The sequence below is a fragment of the Perca flavescens genome, chromosome 5, assembly GCF_004354835.1.
Source record: "Perca flavescens isolate YP-PL-M2 chromosome 5, PFLA_1.0, whole genome shotgun sequence".
Lineage (NCBI taxonomy): Eukaryota > Metazoa > Chordata > Actinopteri > Perciformes > Percidae > Perca > Perca flavescens.
The window spans coordinates 6,773,814-6,793,815 of NC_041335.1; the positions used below are offsets into that span (position 1 = coordinate 6,773,814).

The 20,002-nt window shown below is 41.6% G+C and overlaps 1 protein-coding gene across 4 annotated transcripts in view; it reads left to right on the forward strand.

Annotated features, from left to right (window-relative positions):
- Positions 1-20,002, forward strand: part of LOC114556347 (golgin subfamily A member 7) — a 61,773-nt gene that overhangs the window by 31,771 nt on the left and 10,000 nt on the right. For 3 of the 4 annotated variants that reach the window (XM_028579250.1, XM_028579248.1, XM_028579249.1), the window contains exon 4: positions 19,485-19,586. The exons of the other annotated variant lie outside the window; for it this stretch is intronic. In XM_028579250.1, coding sequence (XP_028435051.1) covers positions 19,485-19,586 — 102 coding nt within the window. The remainder of the gene's footprint in view (positions 1-19,484; positions 19,587-20,002) is intronic. 4 annotated transcript variants of the gene reach the window in all.

Consider the following 20,002-nt stretch of genomic DNA (forward strand, 5'->3'; position numbering starts at 1 on the left):
TTTCAAAACTTCACGCAGACAGCGTATTACAGATATTAATGGCAAGCCGAAAGCGGTCGCGGTGCTGTTGACGTTAAACTTCCTTACAAGCAGGCACAACGGTGGTTTCTCTGCCCTGATGACTGACTGACAGGCTGAGCTTGTAAGGCAAGGCAACTTTATTAATGTTACTCTGAGTGAGCAGTGTTACCAGAATTTTTACATTTTGATAACTGTTGTGATTCACAATTAAGTTGGAAAATAAAAGCTTTGTGTTTAATGTATTTTTGTTGATGTTGAAATTAGAGGTCGACCGATTTTACCGATAGCTAGGTTGGGCCGTATTTGCTGATAACCGATTAATCGACCGATAGTAGTAGTTTAGAATTGATACTGGATAAAACAGTTGACAAAATACATACATTTTTTATATATATATATATATATATATATATATATATATATATATATATATATATATATATATATATATATATATATATATATATTACACCCACAAGCATGTGTGTTGTCTAAAACCGTTCTTCTACATATTTGGAGTCATCCAGTGCAAAAATAAACATAATGAGCATTATAATTCATATGAAGGACAAACTATTTACATTTCTTCAAAAAAGGCCCAAATGTATGCCAGATCTCAAAACAGTGACGCCATTCTTCTCTGTAGAACGGTTTAGAACTAGCCTGATGTGGTCCTACTCAGATTCTAGTCAGAATGTGAGTCTGAAACCGCTCCATTGGGCTCATAGCATTGGGTTGTGATTATGGGGCGTGTTTAGCCTGACGTGGTCATACTCAAATTCTAGTCAGAATGTGAGTCTGAAACCGCTCCATTGGGCTGTGATTATGGGGCGTGTTCCAACTGAACCAGGAAAAAAAATGCCTCTGCATTCATTGGATAGACCTCCAACCAATCAGAGCAACGGAACTCAACACGGTGTATCGTCTCCATAGCAACCACTCTTTGCACAATGCATTCGTTCTAACTTCCGACTTTTAGACTTTTTTGAAGCTGGATATATCATTTGTTGCGTGTAAATATAAATGTGGATAACGTTAATGATAGTGACATGCTGGCTACAGTTGCGTTTGTAGAGATGAATCGGCGAAAACACGTTTTATTTCTCTGATTCACGGCTTTGTTCTAGCGCCGACGGTCCCTCTCTTCAGTCTCTCTCTATGTCTCTCCACCATATAACCCTCTCTCTCTTTAGTCTCTCTCTATCTCGCTCCACCATATAATGCTACTGTGCTTTCGGGCAGTTGTTGAGGCTCCTCCGCTGAGGATTTTAAAATGAATGCGCTGTCGATATCTTCTGTAACAGACGCGATGTTGGAATCTACACATCTCAACAAATTCAACCCAAGCGTTCTTTGGTGACGTGGTTGATTCGGTTACTGTTGATCATCTGTCCGACAATCTGATTGGTCCAAACAGATCCTGTTCGGGCAATAATTGCTTCTCAACAGAGCAACTCCAGACTGAACTTCCCGACCTCGAATTTTGTGGTCGGGGCTAAATTCGGCTGGCATCCAGGCTAGGGCATGTTCCAACCGAACCAGGAAAAAAAAATACATCTGCATTCATTGGATAGACCTACAACCAATCAGAGCAACGGAACTCTGTTCTGTTGTTGTCCACAGAACTCAACACTGTGTATCGTCTCCATAGCAACCACTCTTTGCACAATGCATTTGTTCTAAATTCCTACTTTTAGACTTTTTTGAAGCTGGATATATCATTTGTTGCGTGTAAATATAAATGTGGATAACGTTAGTGATAGTGACAGGCTTGCTACAGTCGCTTTTCTAGAGATGAATCGGCGAAAACACGTTTTATTTCAATGAGTCACGGCTTTGTTCTAACTGCGCTGGGCGCTCCCTCTCTTCACTCACTCTCTATCTCGCTCCACCATATAACGCTACCGTGCTTTCGGGCAGTTGTTGATGCTTTTCCGCTGAGGATTTTAAAATGAATGCGCTGTCGATTCCACACATCTCAATTCTCCAGCAGCTGCCACTAGACGGATCGTGGACGATTTGTGTCGGACTTGCGCTCATTTATGTCAGTGTTTTAACCGCTTGAGGATAGTTAGCCTACTACTAATGTTTAGCGTCATCTCAGCCTCGAAAGCAAACAAACATACTGTTGTGCTGTTCTTTCTCTAATGCAGCATCTATTCAACAAATTAATAACTTTATCATGATATGACAAAATGTACTGTATACATTTTTGCTGTCGATGCTTTAAACGCGCATCTGAGGTCTCACAGCATGTGCTCTCCGTGCAACGCGCAGTAACACGTGTCGAAAATAAACACGAGGCATCAGTGATAGTTTTTATTTCACCTCTAGAGGCCGCTATTGTAATGCATGATGCCAGCAGACCCTTCTAGCTCTCGTGTACTGTGTAATGAATGACAGCGTGCGCTTCTCAGCTGCTCCAGCAACGGACGCAACCAGGAAAAACTATCGGCATGGATTTTTGCCGATAGCGATAGTTCCACCAATCAACTATCGGTGCCGATTAATCGGCAAAACCGATGAATCGGTCGACCTCTAGTTGAAATGGATTTTAAAACATATGGTATCGGAAAGAGTATCGTTAGGAACCGGTATCGAAACTGAGGTATTGAAATTGGCACCGGATCGAAAGATTCTGAACGATACCCAGCCCTAATGAGCATTGTAGTAAAAAACAACACACTTAACCAACTGTTTATTCAGTTTTAGTTCAAAATTAAGCTTCAGAAAAAGTGTAAATACAAGTTGTTACAGGAAAGTAGACATCCCTAATTTAAATTAATTGGAGACATGGCATTCGATGTGAAAATCCACTAAGCTTCACAGTGAAACGGTAGTATTTCAACATCACAACACATCTAAGTGGTTAGATCACTTTTTCTACACCAACACACCTGAGTTGGGAAAAAGAATGATTGCTTTCTTTTAAATAAGAACAGGAGAGGTAATAAGGAGGATATTGTTCTTTATTGGTGGGCTGTCCGTCCACTATGTACAGTAGTTGTTGTTGAAGTTGTTTTAGGTTTGGCCATATGGTCTTTTCTAAAGTCAAACTTAAATTCCTGGTAAGCAACAATAACGGAGTCTGTCACACCACAGGAAAACGTGTTATTAACCAACAAGCCAAATCTGGATGTTTAAAAAATTTGCTAAGTATATATAATTAGGTTTCACAATTGTGGAAAAAGTAAGCCACAATTCCCCTGATCTGAGACGCTGAGCCGAAGAACGAGCCGCTGTCTATCGACAGACTCTGGTTGCAGTATTTTAGTTATTTTCTTTTCAACAATGTTGAATGGAGATATAGTCACATGTTTTGTTCCATAAAATAAGTTTCTTATCTTTGCTATGAAAACTTGGTTGTTAAGGAATATATTTCTGAACAGTTCTCGATAACCCAATGAACACATAGCGTAGCATAGAGTATTGAAAATGGTTTTGTACTAAAAGTTGGCAATGGATGTCTGGTCAGATTCATAAGCTTGCTTACTTATTAGTTGTGACATAATTTAACATTTAAGAAGTTATGCTTCTTTTATTAAAAAATGGTTTGTAGGTACTGTTATTAGTACCAAACTCAAAACTCAGTTATACTTTACATTAAATGGGCAGTACTAAAAATTCCAAATGACTCCCAGCCCTAATTATGAACATCCATTTTTGATGCACAGCATAGAGATCCTGACTCATGCATTGCCTGCTGCATGTAGACATACCAATGACACAGTGTATAGGTGGCATTGAAGATGTTTTTTGTTTTTTTTTCAACTTTTTTTTATTTAAATTTTAACAATAACTGACATACAACATAGGTCAAGGTGAACAAAGCATAGTTAAAACGGTATGTCACTTCCCCTCAAATCCCCTACCCACCCGCAAACCAACCCAGTTCAGGTCCAAAACAGATGGGGACAAACAATACTGACCCATGCACACTGACAAACACACACCAGTAAGGACACTCAACATCCAAAAGATAAAAATAAAAAAGGTGGACAAATTAAAAGAGAGGGAGGAGAGAAAACAAAAAGGGGGGTGGGCAGCTGGCGTCAAATGGAGCAGTCCAGAAGGAACTCAGTCCTCAAAGTCAGGAGATAAGCTGAGGAAGTCAACGAGTTCTAGGAAAGGGTTCCATGTCTCTAGGGATGTCGAGATAGAGCCTTTCAGAGAAGCTCTAAGCTTCTCAAGCTCCAAATTGTCGAGCACTTCTTTAATCCAGCGGTCGTGTGTAGGGTGGCGGGAAAGCTTCCAGTTGAGCAAGATCAGTCTCCGAGCTAGCAGAGCTGTAAACGCCAGGGCCCGCCTCAGTGCAACAGGGAGGTTGGTGTCAGGGGAAATGCCAAAAATGGCTGACAAAGGGTTAGGGGGGATAATGTGCTCATAGGCTCTGCTCATGGTGTCAAAAATGTTCATCTAGAAAGTTGTTAATTTAGGGCAAGACCAAGAGTATGGTTGGCAGGAGACTGGTTACGCCTGTTACAGGCGTCCCGGACAGTGGAATATATTTTAGACAATTTTGCGTTTGTGTAGTGGACTTTATGAAGGACCCTACATTGGATTAGGCCATGATGAGCACATATGGAGGATGAGTTAACCATAGCCAGAGCAAGGTCCCATTGTTGTTCCGTAATAGTCATGTTCAAATTGCCCTCCCATGCCGCTTTTGTCAAAGTGCGAGGTTTCGCAGAGGTCAAGCATAATAGATTGTACAATGCAGAAACGCATTTCTTTCAGTCGGGATCTCTTGTACAATGCAGAAACGCATTTCTTTCGGTCAGAATCTATTGCCAGGAAGGAATCGGTCAGGGTTTCTGGGGGGCGGTTTGGAAAGTGGGGAAATGTCTTCTTGACAAAGTCCCTAATCTGGAAAAAGCAAAAGAGGTGTGACTTAGGCAAATCATAAAGGGAAGAGAATATGCCATCCTTGTATAAGTCTTTGACACTGACGATACCCTTACTGTGCCAGGCCCTGAATGCCAGGTGTAAAGACATGGTTTTTAAGCAGTGGGGTCAAGACGGAAGGGCCCTGTAAGCCAAAGTTTTTCCTAACCTGACTCCAGATCTTGAGCAAGAGGGATACAATCGGGCATGTGCCCACAGATGTTGAAGGCACTCAAACTCGCCCCGGATCCTAGCCGGTTTGCTGCCCCATAGAAATTTAGATATCGCCCTGTCCAGCTTGTCGTACCGGGATGTGCTGTAAAAGATAAAGAAATTTGGGAAGTACAACCATCTTGATCAAATTTATCCTGGCCACATATAATGTCTCATACAGTCTTTGTAATAAAAAACCCCAAGTAGCAAAATCTGCCCAATTAAATGAAGATAAAAAATGTAGGAGCTGCATAGCCATAGAATTTATCGGTAGGAGCTCACTTTTTTTATAGTTGAGCTTGTAGCCGGAATATGCACCGAACCGTTCCAGAATGTTTAAAATCGCAGGGAGCGAGGTGGCTGGGTTAGAGATGTACAGGAGCAAATCATCTGCATACAATGAAACTTTGAGTTGTGCCAGACCGTGTGATGCCTTTGAAACCTTCCTCCGAACGAAGCCAAACGGCCAGAGGTTCTATCGCGCTGGCGAACAGGAGTGGCGACAGGGGGACAGCCCTGCCTGGTACTACTCCGGAGTGAGAAAAGGAGCTAAACTAACAACGTGTTGTTAGTTTGAACTGAGGCCATTGGGGATGAATACAGTTATCTGACCCAAAAAATAAAATTGTTGCCCAGGCCAAACCTGTCCATTGCCTCGTATAAGTACCCCCACTCAACACTGTCGAAGGCCTTTTCGGCGTCGAGGGACACCACAATTTCCGGGGTATCATTACTTGACGAGTGGATGATGTTAAGTAGGCGTCTAGTGTTGTGGGAAGACTGTCGGCCAGACATGAACCCTGTCTGATCTAGGGAGATAATGGAGGGTATCACCTGTTTAATAAGAGGGAGTGCCAGAACCTTTTTGAATTTTGAGTTCCACATTGAGGAGTGAGATTGGTCTATTGGTCTTTTCCCTTCTTAAGAATTAGGGAGATAGTGGCCATCGACAGGATGGTCCGGCAGGCAACGATATCGAAATGCCTTGTTGTACAAATCTCTCAGGACTGGCGTGAGGAGAGCGGAAAATGTTTTGTAATACTCTACAGTAAAGCCATCCTGCCCTGGGGATTTACCACTCTGTAGCAGAATTAATGGCTCCTAAAACCTCAGCAGTGGTTATAAAACCACCCAAGTCATTCACAGATTCAATGTCTATTTGGGGGAAAGTTATATCATTAAGCGTGCCATCTGCAGTGGGAGGGCAGTCAGAGATATACAGACAGAAAACAGACCACCACATATACACACACATAGGACAGGCAGGATAAGGCATCACGTAACCATCGAGCAGACCTGCGTCCCCTGACCTGAGATCCCCAGTCACTAACTAAACCTGTCCATTGTCCAAAACAACAGATCAGTCCAATACCAGAACAATAACCGTACAAACAAGCCAGGGGAAGGAAGAAGAAAACGGAGGTACTGTTATATGGGCAGTTATAACAATAAAGACATTGTGGAAAAGCAGGAGGACAAGATCGCAATACTGACAAGGCATAACATGAGTCAGCAGGGCGTAATAAAAGAAAAAAGTTGGTGTGGGAAAGTTTACTGAAATATCCCCTGCCACTTGATAGTGCAGATTCACAAAAAAATATTCTTGCGTTGTTGCTACAACAGGAGAAGCATAATTAAACTCTAGTCAAACAGAAACTTTGCAGAAATATGTTCCCACACCGCAGCCTGGACTATGTGAGGCTCACGGCGGCCCCGTCCCAGGCCGGGCATATGGGCGTGGGGTTAGCAAAAACCATCTGGGCAGTTTTACCATAGCAGCTACATTGTCAGGCAAGATCAATCCTCTGTGGGTCCCGAGCTGTGTCGGCGCTGAGAAGAGATGAAGTCCCGCAGAGCCTCAGGGGAAATGAGCCGCTGCCTCAGTCCCTCTCCGGGTCGTAATAAACAGCTTGGCTGGGTAGTACAGCGTGGGCCTGAGGCCCAGGTTGTATAGCTCTTTCATCATGTCTTGGTATGCAGAGCGTTGCTCAACTATTTCGGGAGAATAATCCTCAAAGATGTGGATCTGGGAGCCTTTGTATTTCATCTTACCCCGCAGCCTTCGAGCCCCGCGAACAACCAACTCCCGGATCCGAAATCTGTGGAAACGCATCACGACAGCCCTTCGGGGAGCCCAACTATCCTTATATTGTTTCGGCGGTTTCTGTTTTCCAGATCGATGAGTTTAGCTCTTAGCTTAACGCTCTCTCCAGACACCGAAGCTAGCTTAGCCTCCACGGTTTTCATGTCCCGGCTTGTGGTGTTGGCAAATGTCTCCAATGACAAAAGACGCTGTTGGTGATCCAGTATACTAGTCTGGATGTTGCCTAGCCTCGCCTTGATTTTGGAGAACGCCGTGCTGAATTCAGCCTGGAAAAAGGTCTTGAATTCAGTCATTGTGCTCGGCTAACATAGCCGTTAGCCGAGCACAATGCGGCACCCGACATCGAGTCACCCCTTTTCTGGTCTTCTTTCTTCGACTTGTAGGACATCCTCTCGACGTGGCGAAAAGCTGCCAAATATAGTTAAGTATAAGTGGCTAGTAGCAGTGCTTTGGCTGGACTGTAAAGAAGGTTAGAGATGAAAAAGATGGGAGCGAGGGAAAATGCGGCAACTCCATTAGGCTGATCACCGCATTGAAGATGTTTAAAATGGGTAAGTACTAGAGAGGTGTGACGAGATTAAATGTGACGAGATTTGTCGTCGAGGTAAAAAGTGCAAAATAAGCTTTATTTCTCTCTGTCTACTGTACAATGACAAATTCAAGTACAAAACATTTGGGGCCGTATTTTAATGATCTGAAACGCAAGTATCAAACGTGAAACGCAAGTAGCTTTGTGGGCGGATCTCAGGCACTGTTGCTATTATACCAGCGGGATAAATGACTGTTGCGCCTGACGCAAATCTAAAATGGGTTGTTCTGAAGTAGCTACATTACTCATAGGTGTGGTTTGGGCGTAACGTGCAATAAACCGATCAGAGCATCATCTCACATTCCCTTTAAGAGCAGGTGCGCTTGTTCCATGCCGGATTGCTATTATGACGGCAGATTTGCCTGGCGCACGCCAGCGGGAGCTGTCTGGGATGCGGCGAAGTAATAAATGCCCGTCTTGACCAGGTGGCGATGTTGCCGCCTCTAAGGCGCATCTCCTCAAGTCTGGAGAGGATTGCTGCAGCCGTGGAGCGTGGGCCTCCAAACGCACCACCTGCTCCTGTTGTGTCCCTTCCTCCTCCCCCCACTCCATCTCTGTCCACCTGCTCCACAGGAGCGCATTGCCACTCCCGGACCAGATCCCGCCGTAGTTCAACATCACATCTCCTTAAGTCCTCTAATATTTCCTCATTTATGTCATCAACACATCCATGATTCATGGAAATGTTTTGTAAAACACAACAAGCCACAAAGAATGCTGCAACTTTTTGAGGACTGTAAAGTGCCTCCTGACCTATCCAATCACCTGAAGTGCATTTTCAGTAATATTTTTCCTTGGAATTATGTATGGTTTGCAAAAATAGGAACTGCTTTGTCCGTGTAGATGAGAGAAGCAAAGTGTATGCGCGTTGTGCACACTCTACATTACGGCCAAGCATGTACCCTTAAAATAGCATCTGAATAACGCGCCACTGACTTTAGACTAGGTTTTTCCTGGTCTGTGGTGGAATTGTTTTCTGAAACTGCAAAATAGCACCAGGGAACGTTTGCGCCTGAACACGCCTCCTCTTTTCGCTGAACCGCCCCCGGGAGCGCAAATACATTCCCTAATTTACAGACGTGCGTCTGTGGAGGGAAAAGTCCGCTGTGCATCGATTGCAAAATGGGAATGATACATGCGTTGGTGTACAAAGGCAATTGCGCTGAGTGCAAGATAGGGCCCTTGGTCTCAATGGTCTCAACTACTGCCAGAAAACGCTTAGTTATGTTGTAACCTTGGTTCTCTGAGTAAAGAGACTCTCCGCCATACATATGGAATAAGTAACCTATTCTGAAGTATACAGGAGAGAAGCCAGTCATTTGAGTTTTATGGAAAACCTTTCAGTGCTTGGTTTTCATTTTGTGACTTTCATTTGAATAAAGGACTATTTTTTGAGTCTTATTTCTTCATTGAAGTTTTCTGTAAAATGGTGTTAAAATCTTGTCTCATCTCGATCTCGTGAACCCAATCTTGTGTCTTGTCTCGTGAGCTGGGTGTCTTGTCACACCCCTAGTTAGTACTATATGATGTTGTGTTGCTGCTGTGTGGAACCTTTTAGCTTGGCTGTAAATCAATCATTTTATGACCTGAGAGCTAGCAAAATAAAATATGATTTGAAATGAATTTTGGCCCAGTTCATATAGAATGTAAATGGATCAGTATGTCAGTGGTCTTTTGCTGTTCTAAGAATTGTTTTTGTAGTGGACAGGAGTGAACTGGGATAGAAAACATTTGGCTTGGTGTGGGTTTTATGAGTACTCATAAAGTCATGCAATTTAAATTGACTGGTTGTTACCAAAGTAAAAAGTGGAGTCTGTTCAGCTTTTCAGCTCAAGAATGTGGTGGGTTGGCTATTAGGGCTGCACGATGTGGAGAAAAGATTTTACTTGATTATCAAGGAAAATGCAGAAAATAAGCTACTAAAATTTGGAAAGTTGTATTTTTAAACTTGAGCATACAAAGTTTAACAAGCATAAAAACAAATGCATAAACAAAAAGGTGCAATATTATTTTAAATAAACTAATATTTTAGAATATTAAATGCGTCTGTCGGTCTTTTCGCCAACATTTTACTGAGAATTTTTGTATTAGTGTTTATTAAACTTATAGGTCACATATTCTCACATTTTGTTTTGGAAGCAGGATGATTAAAGCCTGAGAGATTGAGTCCGAGAGGTAGCCATTGTTGAAGGATTGTAGATACATCTCATAAAGCAGAGTTACCAATTTATCTTTTAAAGTATTTCTTTAAGTCAATCCTTACCAGATGCCCAAACCACCTCAACTGGCTCCTTTCGACTCAAAGGAGCAGCTGCTCTACTCAGAGTTCCTCACGGATGACTGAGCTTCTCACCCTATCTCTAAGGGAGATGCCAGTCACCCTCCCTTTTTTGTCCTGCATCCATTTTGTTTGAAATTTCCATTTAGGAGATTTGTGTATCAACTTTGGCTCCTCATAGACTAGTGATACAGCTGCAAGATCCGAGGACTGTACTGTTATAATAGCAGCCTCGGATATTACAGTAGAAAGAATTCTGCTGACAACAACAATAATCTATTCTAGAATGACGTTTGTTAGCACTAGACCAACAGGAAAATAATTTCTTCGATGGATTCAGATGCCTCCATATATCCACTAGTTTCATTTAATTTATCAGTCCCTCCAGGATTTCGTGGCCTTTTTTTTGAGGTTGTTGCAGCCCAAAATGCCTGATTTTTGTGGGAGCTTTTATAAAACATTGCGATAAAAGTTGCGATGTCTTTTCTATGTTTGTTGCAATGAAGTTGCAGGAGACAGTGAAAGTTTGTTTGAATGTTTTGTTTGTTTGTATAGTTCTTTAAAAATAAAAAGGAAACTTGTTTTGGGGAGAATAAAACTACTCTGGGTGGAGTTTTCCTAGTAACCTTACCAAAAAGGCTCAGGATGCTGCAAATGTTGGTATAATATGAAAATGGATTTAAAACAAAAATGTATAATTTATTGAATGAATCAAATTTGAACATATGTGTCAGTGGCTTGTTGATCTTTGCATTGTTAGTTAGTTACCTAACCTGGCCTGGGACTCACATTCATACGTAAAGTACCTATTGGACTTTAACTTATCATTGCACTTGCAATAACGAGCGTAGCTGTCCTCAATTTGGGTCAGCGTGTCGTCTCATTTCCGGTTTTTCCTGCATCCACTGTGTGTGTTTGTGTGTGCGCGTCAGTAGCAGGGGGAACTGCATGAGCAGCCCCACCCCCGCCCGCTGCAGACAGCCGACAGGATTGAAACGGCAGCAGCTTTCAGCAACTTTATAGTGAAAAATCGTTACAGCATACATTGATGTTAAAATGTTTTGCACGTTCTTTCGCTGTATGTTTATTTTGGTAAATGTGAGATGTTCAAGTCACACCATGAGTCGTACACCTCTCGTCTTCATATCAGAAACAAGGAAATTAATTTGGCGATGTATGTGATACTTCAACCGGTTCTCTCTCTCCCTGCTAGGATTAGTTGAAATCGCGGGAAAACTCTGGTTATTGGTCAAATTTGCAGAAAAGTTGCGTGATTGGTCAAAATTGCGTGTATATAAATAGGTTGAATTGGCGCGATCGCAAAATCCTGGAGGGACTGATTTATAAAGTGATGTAATGCTTTCCTAGTTCTTGTGTGAGTGTTGTCGACTTACTTGGATCAAGAACGGAATTAAAGTCCCCTGCGATAATAAACTAGCCTGATAGTTTTGAAATTCTTAAAAACTAATTGTTAAAGAAATGGACTGTCATCATTTGGTCTGTATACATTGATTAAATTACAAAGTGTAGTCAGAATGTGGCCCACAGTCACATCATCAATCTGCAGTGTTAAAGGTCCAATATGTAATATTTGTACTGTAATAAATCCAAAAATGACACCAATGCCTCATCAGATAGTAAGGAAACATGTTAAACTGAAATACTATCTTTTCTGACAACAATGCTAATTTCAATATTTTTCTTTTTGAAATTTACATTCCGTGACGGAATTTATGTTTATGTTTTGATCTGTGTGTTGTTATCAACGGCCCAGTTTGACAGGCAGGCCGGGATGCCAGATATACCTGTAAAAACGTAAACCCAGCGCGCTACAGCTGTAACGTTAGTACAGCCATGAAAGCAGCACACAAACCAACAGGATCAACGGAGATAGATTCTACATGACATAAAAAAAAGAAAACAGCATGTTTCTAACAGTTGCGTGACCAGAGACGTAACAACCCCCTGGTAAATATTGGAGATGTATTTGAAAGATGGAGACAGCTTAGAGCCCAAAAGGACGCAGAGTTGGCTTATTTTCTCCTGAACCGGTAAGCATTAGCTCCACGCTAATTTATCACAGCTACTAGGGATGGGCATTTTTTGTCATTTCAACATTTGTGTACTCACATTGAATTATATAGCTAGAGTATCCGAGTTGGTTACTCGCAAAAACAATTGAGACATAGCCAGTAAAGTGATCCCGACTGGTCCTGGCTAACGCCGCCATGCTAACCCTGCTAACTGTTAACGTTACCGGGAGGACCAGGCATGCAGCCCATGGCCGTTTACAGCGTGTAGCCTCTTCAGCGGCTGGAGCCGACAACGGTGAGTTATTTTAAGCCACGACAGGGGGGCTGTAAATCGGAAAGAGGGGACTATGAGTTTGCAGTGTGTTTAGCGATTGTTGCTGTAATTCTAAGCCAATGAAGTGTGTTCCGTCGGCAAGGTAGTGGTATTTTTAGCGTTTCGTATTGTAATTCTAAGCCGAGGAAGTGTGCCTGACTGGCGTGTGGAGAGAACCGTGAGGTTGTTGTGTTTTTAGCGGTTCATACTGTAATTTTAAGCAGAAAAAGTGTGTCTGTTAGTTGGTTACAGAGCTCCACGTGAGCACGGGCTTTTATGACTGTCAATATAGCCAGCATCTACCGTTAGCTATTCGGCTGTGCTGTGGAGTAATGTCTGTCTATGTGAGACTAGCATCTACTGTTAGCTACTCCGCTGTGTTGTGGAGTAATGTCTGGCTATGTGAGACTAGCATCTAACGTTAGCTACTCCGCTGTGCTGTAGAGTAATAACTGGCTATGTAAGAAAAGCGTCCAGCTACATTGTTGTGAATGCTGCGGTCTCAGCCTGGCAACCCCCGTGAACTTCGAGTCTGGGCAGGAGGGGGCGGGGGAGACGACTCTCCAGTATTTTGAATTGGTAGTGCAGTAACTATTTTAACCGCTAGCTGCCAGTATTACACACAATATTACATATTGCACCTTTAAAGATTTATGTATTAATATAATTACACCTTTGCGGACCTAACTTGCACCCGACGCAGCACAAATCGTCTTTGCTAGTTTAAGACAAACGCACGTGTCAAATCCCATCCAGCGCCCACGTTGTTTAAATAGCAAATGTACCTGCGCTCATCTGTGTGCCCATGGGCGTGCTGGTCTTACAGGGAGGTGTGTGCATTCTTGGCATATTGCTATCTTGAGGCAGCGGAAAGTGATTGCGCCATTGACCAACAAAAACCTGGTCTAAAGTCAATAACGCAGCATTTCGTTATTTTAACAGCGCAAAAGTGCGCCTAGGCCCATGCACAGCGTGCGCACACTATGGTTGTTACACATACTGTAAAAAAATAAAAAATAAAACTGTAAAAAGTCTGGCAGCAAAGTTGCCAAACACTTACTGTCAAATGACCGTAAAAAACCTTAAATTATTTTACAGGAAAATTCTTTTTTTAAATACAGAAATTTCCTGTAAATATTTTCTGTATTTTTACAGTCTAAATATTGTAGAATTAAAACAAATTCTTGTTATAAAACATTTCTAGAATGTTAAACAAATGTATAAATCTTTATCAAAACTAAGAAATATTGCAGAAATACCTTAAAATTACATAATTTAAATGAAAACTGCTGTTTTCATACGGTTTTCTTTGGTAAATTCACAAGATTATCCAATCCATCCACAATAACTCCCTGTTAAAGTACAGATTTCTAGTAAATTCCTGTTTAATACTGTTTTTTTACTGTACAAAAAAGAGAAGATAATGGGATAATACCTTCCAGAAACATTGTAATAATAGTCAGTCCGTACTTTATATAAACAATATTTGAGTATTTACAAGCAACTCTCCAATTTCTCTACATACCTTTACCATTAATGTATGTTGTTTACTTACACATTCTTTTTTTAGTTATAAAAAGCAAATATCCAATATATACACATAGTTTTACCATTATTGTATGGGTGTTCACTTAACAAGCAACTATCCAATATATCTACAGACTGTACCTCATTATTGTATGGGGTTTTACTTTATATAAACTGTTCTTTATAGTAATTACAAGCAACTATCCAATGTATATACATACTTTTACTATTAATTAGTTTTGGGTACCGTTTGGATTTTTATGATTCCGATGCCGAACCGGTACTTTTAAAACAATTCCGATTCCTAATAGATTCCTGGAAAAACTGAAACATTACATTTTTATGGAGTTTTTTTAAAATTGAAAATGATTTAAATTGAACAATATATTAACGTTTTAAAGTACTTAAATATATAATAAGTAAACCTAAGTCACCTAACCCATAACTACAATAATTTAACTAGGGCTGCAACAACGAATCGATAAAATCGATAAAATTTGATTACTAAAAAAGTTGGCAACGAATTTAATTATCGATTCGTTGTGTCGCGCAACTATTAGGCAACCTAGTCGCGGAGATCAAAAAAAATTGAGTTGAGCGCAGAGCAAAGATTTTAAGATATATCCTAACCAGAAAGTGTCATAAAATGACCATACTGCTTGTTTTACAAATAAATTTAAACAGTGCTATCCTTAAAGTTCACATATGAATAAACTTATGGGAGCAAAAACTGTCTGGTACATTACATTATAGCAAAAGGGGAACTATGGGCAATTTGGGAATTCATACATGTGTGTTCATGTCAGTAAACATGAAAAACTCTCTCCAAAATCCAAAAACTCAAATTTGTGATGTCATTAGGACCCGAGCGCCGACAGCGGCGAAGGCCCTATTGAAACTGAAGGAATTGTTTCTTTCTTTCTTTCTTTTCTTTCTTTCTTTCTATTATTATTTTCCCTTCAAATGAATTGCCTTTTTGAGGGGCTTAATATATTCAAAAACTCACCAAATTTGGCGGTCACATCAAGTCTGGTGAAAATTTACGTATTTTAAGGGTTTCGGGAATAGGTGCAAAAAATGGCTCGCTAGCGACCCCTAGAAAGTTAAGAAAATTGAGCCCCTGCAGTGCGTTTAACGTAGACTCACGAAACTTGGTACACATATGTAACATGTCAAGATGTACAAAAAACTTAATTAGAGCTTACCCTAAACCCAACAGGAAGTCCGCCATTTTGAATTAAATGTTCGAAATTAGTGCAATTTTGGCCATTTCCACATGTTGTACTTTAACGAACTCCTCCTAGAGATTTAATCCGATCAACTTCAAACTCGGTCTGTGCCATCTTAAGATGGTAAAGATAAAAAGTTGTTAAAAGAAAAAGTTTTCATCACAGGGCGTGGCCGTGGCAGGGCGGCCATTTTGTGCATTTCGCCGCCGAAACATGAAGTTGGTGTAACTCGAGCGTACGTTGTCCGATTACCTCGAAACTTTTCAGGATTCATAAAAGTCCAACCCTGAGGACAAATAAAAGCCGATATTTACTTAAAGTCATAGCGCCCCCTAGTGGCAACAGGAAGTAGGCCTAAAAGTCAAGGTGCTATACTTTAACAAACTCCTCCTAGAGATTTCGATGGACTTCAAACTTGGTCTGTACCATCCCAACACCTTAACGATGAAAAGCTATTAAAAGAAAAACTTTTTGTCAGACGGTGTGGGAGTGGCGTGGCGGCCATTTTGAGTGTTTAGCGATGAACAAAGAAGTTGTTTTAACTTGAGCGTATGTTGTCATATCTGCCCGAAATTTCTCACAATGGACAAGGGTCCAGGCCTAAGGACACCTACAGGCCAAAATTTACTTTTGGTCATTGCGCCCCCCCCTGGCCACAGGAAATGCACCTTATATGACACAAACATCATACGATTTACATGAACCTTAGAATGTGTGGTCTACATGTGATACTGAGCCGGCCCCTATAATATGACCACGCCCACTTACTCAGGCCACGCCCCCTTTCATAACATTTGAACCGTTTAAGGTAGAGTCTCGTGTGAGGTATCAATGAACTCAGCAGAGACTTCCTTCTTCATTGGTGATGGTTTGGCCCGCCCCCTATGTTGAAGCCACGCCCCCTTTAATAAATGCTGACCCATTTAAGGTAGTCTTGTGTGAGGTATCATTGAACTCAGCAGAGACTTCCTTCTTCATTGGTGATGGTTTGACCCGCCCCCTATGCATTAGCCACGCCCCTTTTCACAGTTAATGAACCGTATGACGTAGAGTCTTGTGTGAGGTATCGTTGAACTCGGCGGGAAGTTCCCTTTTCATTGGTGAGGATTTGCGGTGTCTGAGTGTCGCACCAATGCACAGTCGCAAGGAGCGGCGTCCGCCGGTAATCCCGACGCGCGCAGAGGCGCGAGGGCCCGTCCATCGCTGCTCGCAGCTTTAATCTTATATTATGTCTGGAGCTTTTCCAAAAACAATGAATTGAGAAAGATTTTAAAGATGACACTGAGAACACCCAGGGGGATGTTCGGAGGTAACGGGTAGATTTTGTGTTTCAGAAATGAAACGCTAACATAGAATAAACCTCATTTGGGTTTTTTTTTTATTCTACAAAATTTGTTTCACATTCATTGTCTATGAAGCAGCTTAGTAACCTGATGACATCCTAGTTTGAGTCTTACATTTCTGGTTTGTGGCTTTGCGGGAGAGTAGCTCTTAAGCAAAAATATCAGAGGTGAGATTAAAGGCCATTGCACACCAAGGACGTTTTTTCCATGCGAAATAATTATTATTATTATTATTATTATTATTATTATTATAATTATTTTGCATGTCAATATATTTTTTCGAACTGTTTTTGTCAGAAGTAGTGTTTACTTATGAGGATCACCAACCAACAACATGAAGGCTGCTGTCCGAACTACAGACTGTACGTCTGCAAACTTTATTACCTTTACAAAGGCAGCACATGCCAGAAACATTCTTTCTGTTTTTAACTTTCACAAAAAGCCCGAGACATATGCTACACTGTTTTGCAGAGGGAATTCAATTGAGTATTAACTGTATACTCAATTAGAGTTGGAGGAAACTCAATAAATAGCTTACAGTAGCTTAGTGTTACAGTTTTTCCTGGGACGTACCCGGAGCTAACCCCCGTCCCTCCACTCAGTCTGGAAACCAGACAGGACACCTTTTGGTGCTTTTGAGGAGCTGCTGCATTTATTTGTTCTCAAACTGCAGAATCTAGCTGCTGTACAATCACTTCATATCTTCATGCAGATGACAAACTGCGCTAAAATGCGCCTGATTCAGACTGATAAATGAATGATGAAATGAGAGAGCGCTGTGTCAGAGGGAGGAGACTAAAATAAGAAATCCTGCTCCCGACCAGGTTAGGTTCAGAGTCCGAGGTTAAGTTACCTCTCTTTCTGAAATGGAAAACCCAGAATTACCCTCATCTCAGGGTTAGCAAACTCAGCGTTTTCACTAAACCTGCTTTCTAAAATGGACCCCAGATGTCATTCAGTACCTCCTTCAGCTGCATGTGGGTTTGTGAACTCCTTTGCTGCCTCCTTCTTAGCCTCTGCTGGGCTCCTTCTTGCTCTGGGCTATCTTTTTCTCAGCTATCTGATGCACGAGTCTTCAACTTCACCCAGGCTATTCAGACCGAAAAGCAGGTTTTTAGTCTGGTCTGTTGATCCTTGTTAAACTGAACACAGAATGAGAGCCATAACATGGGTGAGAAAGATGTGGTAAGGTACAGCTGATAATGTGTGATACTGTATGGTGAACATCTATTTACTTTAACTTTCTTTATCTTCTTTAGCTTCTTATCTTGGTATCCACCTTTCTTCCATCTTGCCTAAACAGGGATTAAAGAATTGGGGTGAGATTTGAAAATTACTGTAACAGTACTATACTGAAAACATGTCTTATATTTTAGATTCCTCAAAGTAGCCACCCTTTGCTTTTTTGATAGTGCTGCAAACCCTTGGTGTTCCCGCCCCAGGAAAGGAAGACCAAGAGTCACCTCTGCTGCTGAGGATAAGTTCATCCGAGTCCCCAGACTCAGAAATCGCAAGTTAACAGCAGCTCAGAGACCAGATGAATGCCACACAGAGTTCTAGCAGCAGACACATCTCTAGAACAACTGTGAAGAGGAGATGATGTGAATCAGGCCTTCATGGTCAAGTATTTGCTAGGAAACCACTGCTACCACTGGTCTGATGAGTCCAAATTTGAGATCTTTGGTTCCAACCGCCGTGTCTTTGTGCGATGCAGAAAAGGTGAACGGATGGATTCTACATGCCTGGTTCCCACCGTGAAGCATGGAGGAGGAGGTGTGATGGTGTGGGGGTGCTTTGCTCTTGACACTGTTGGGGATTTATTCAAAATTGAAGGCATACTGCAACCAGCATGGCTACCACAGCATCCTGCAGCGACATGCCATCCCACCCGGTTTGCGTTTAGTTGGACCATCATTTATTTTTCAACAGGACAATGACCCCAAACACACCTCCAGGTTGTGTAAGGGCTATTTGACCAAGAAGGAGAGTGATGGAGTGCTGCGCCAGATGACCTGGCCTCCACAGTCACCGGACCTGAACCCAATCGAGATGGTTTGGGGTGAGCTGGACTGCAGAGTGAAGGCAAAAGGGCCAACAAGTGCTAAGCATCTCTGGGAACTCCTTCAAGACTGTTGGAAAACCATTTCAGGTGACTACCTCTTGAAGCTCATCAAGAGAATGCCAAGAGTGTGCAAAGCAGTAATCGGAACAAAGGGTGGCTACTTTGAAGAAACTAGAATATAACCCATATTTTCAGTTATTTCACACTTTTTTGTTAAGTACATAATTCCATATATGTTCATTCATAGTTTTGATTCCTTCAGTGAGAATCTACAGTGTAAATGTGTGTCCAAACTTTTGGCCTGTACTGTATATATATATAGATCTTCAGCATTCAAAATCCATAAACCAATTGTATGTTGTTGAAACTGTCTTATTACAAAGTATTTTAACAAAAAGTCACAAGTACAAAGGAAATATGAGAAGTTCAAAACATGACAAAACATGGTTGGTTTCACTAAAAATGAGTCTGAGCTTTAAAATGACATCCTGAACGGAAACACTAGCAAATGTTATTTCCTTGGGAAACGAGCACTCAAACTTCACATTTCACAGTCCGTATAGAGACTTTGTAACAAAAGGAGGCAGTTGGATGCTGCTTTGCACTGGTGTGTATGTGTGAGCGTGCTGGCTGGGTGCTAAGTAGCAGTGAAAATGTGGAACGGAGTTTCATTGATTTGGCCATTCTCTCAATAAGCAAGCGGAATGGATTTAATATTGAAGCACTGACACAGCCTCTTAAAAAGAACGCAGTGTGGCAATGATGCACAGATTTTCGACATGGTAAACGCGGGGGTCTAAACTAATTACTTTTAACGGTGGGTGAGACTCTGTTACACTGTGGTTTGACATCCAAATCTGAAACTGTGATTGCTGTGCCTTTTTGTAGGTTTTGAAGAACATTGCAAAGTACATTCAGGAGCAGAATGATAAGATCTACGCACCACGAGGCCTCCTGCTCACCGATCCCATCGAGAGAGGCCTGCGAGTCGTATCCTACCCTTCAGTGTCGTAGTGCTGTAGCCAGGAAATGCTGTCCGTTCTCTTTGCTCCGCTGGAATTTTCTTCATCCTCAACTGCTTAGAATTAAACTGGGAACAATGAATAGATTAATTTTGAGGCATTTGTCTGACTCAAACTCAGATTGCCAACTTGAAAAATGTTCAGGAAAGAGGAATGATGCATTAAATATTTTGGGTAACTTTAACTTGTTAAACATACCCTGAGATCAGGAAATGTGAATGTAATCACAGCACAGCTTTAAGTAGAACAAGGGGCTTTCAAAATGATGTAATAGATGCAGTGATTTATCACATCTTTCCCTGTAACTGCTGGATGAAGATGGAAAGCAGCAGTCCGGGCATTTTACAGGAAATCCAACGCTATGTAGGGATAGCCTGTAAAAAC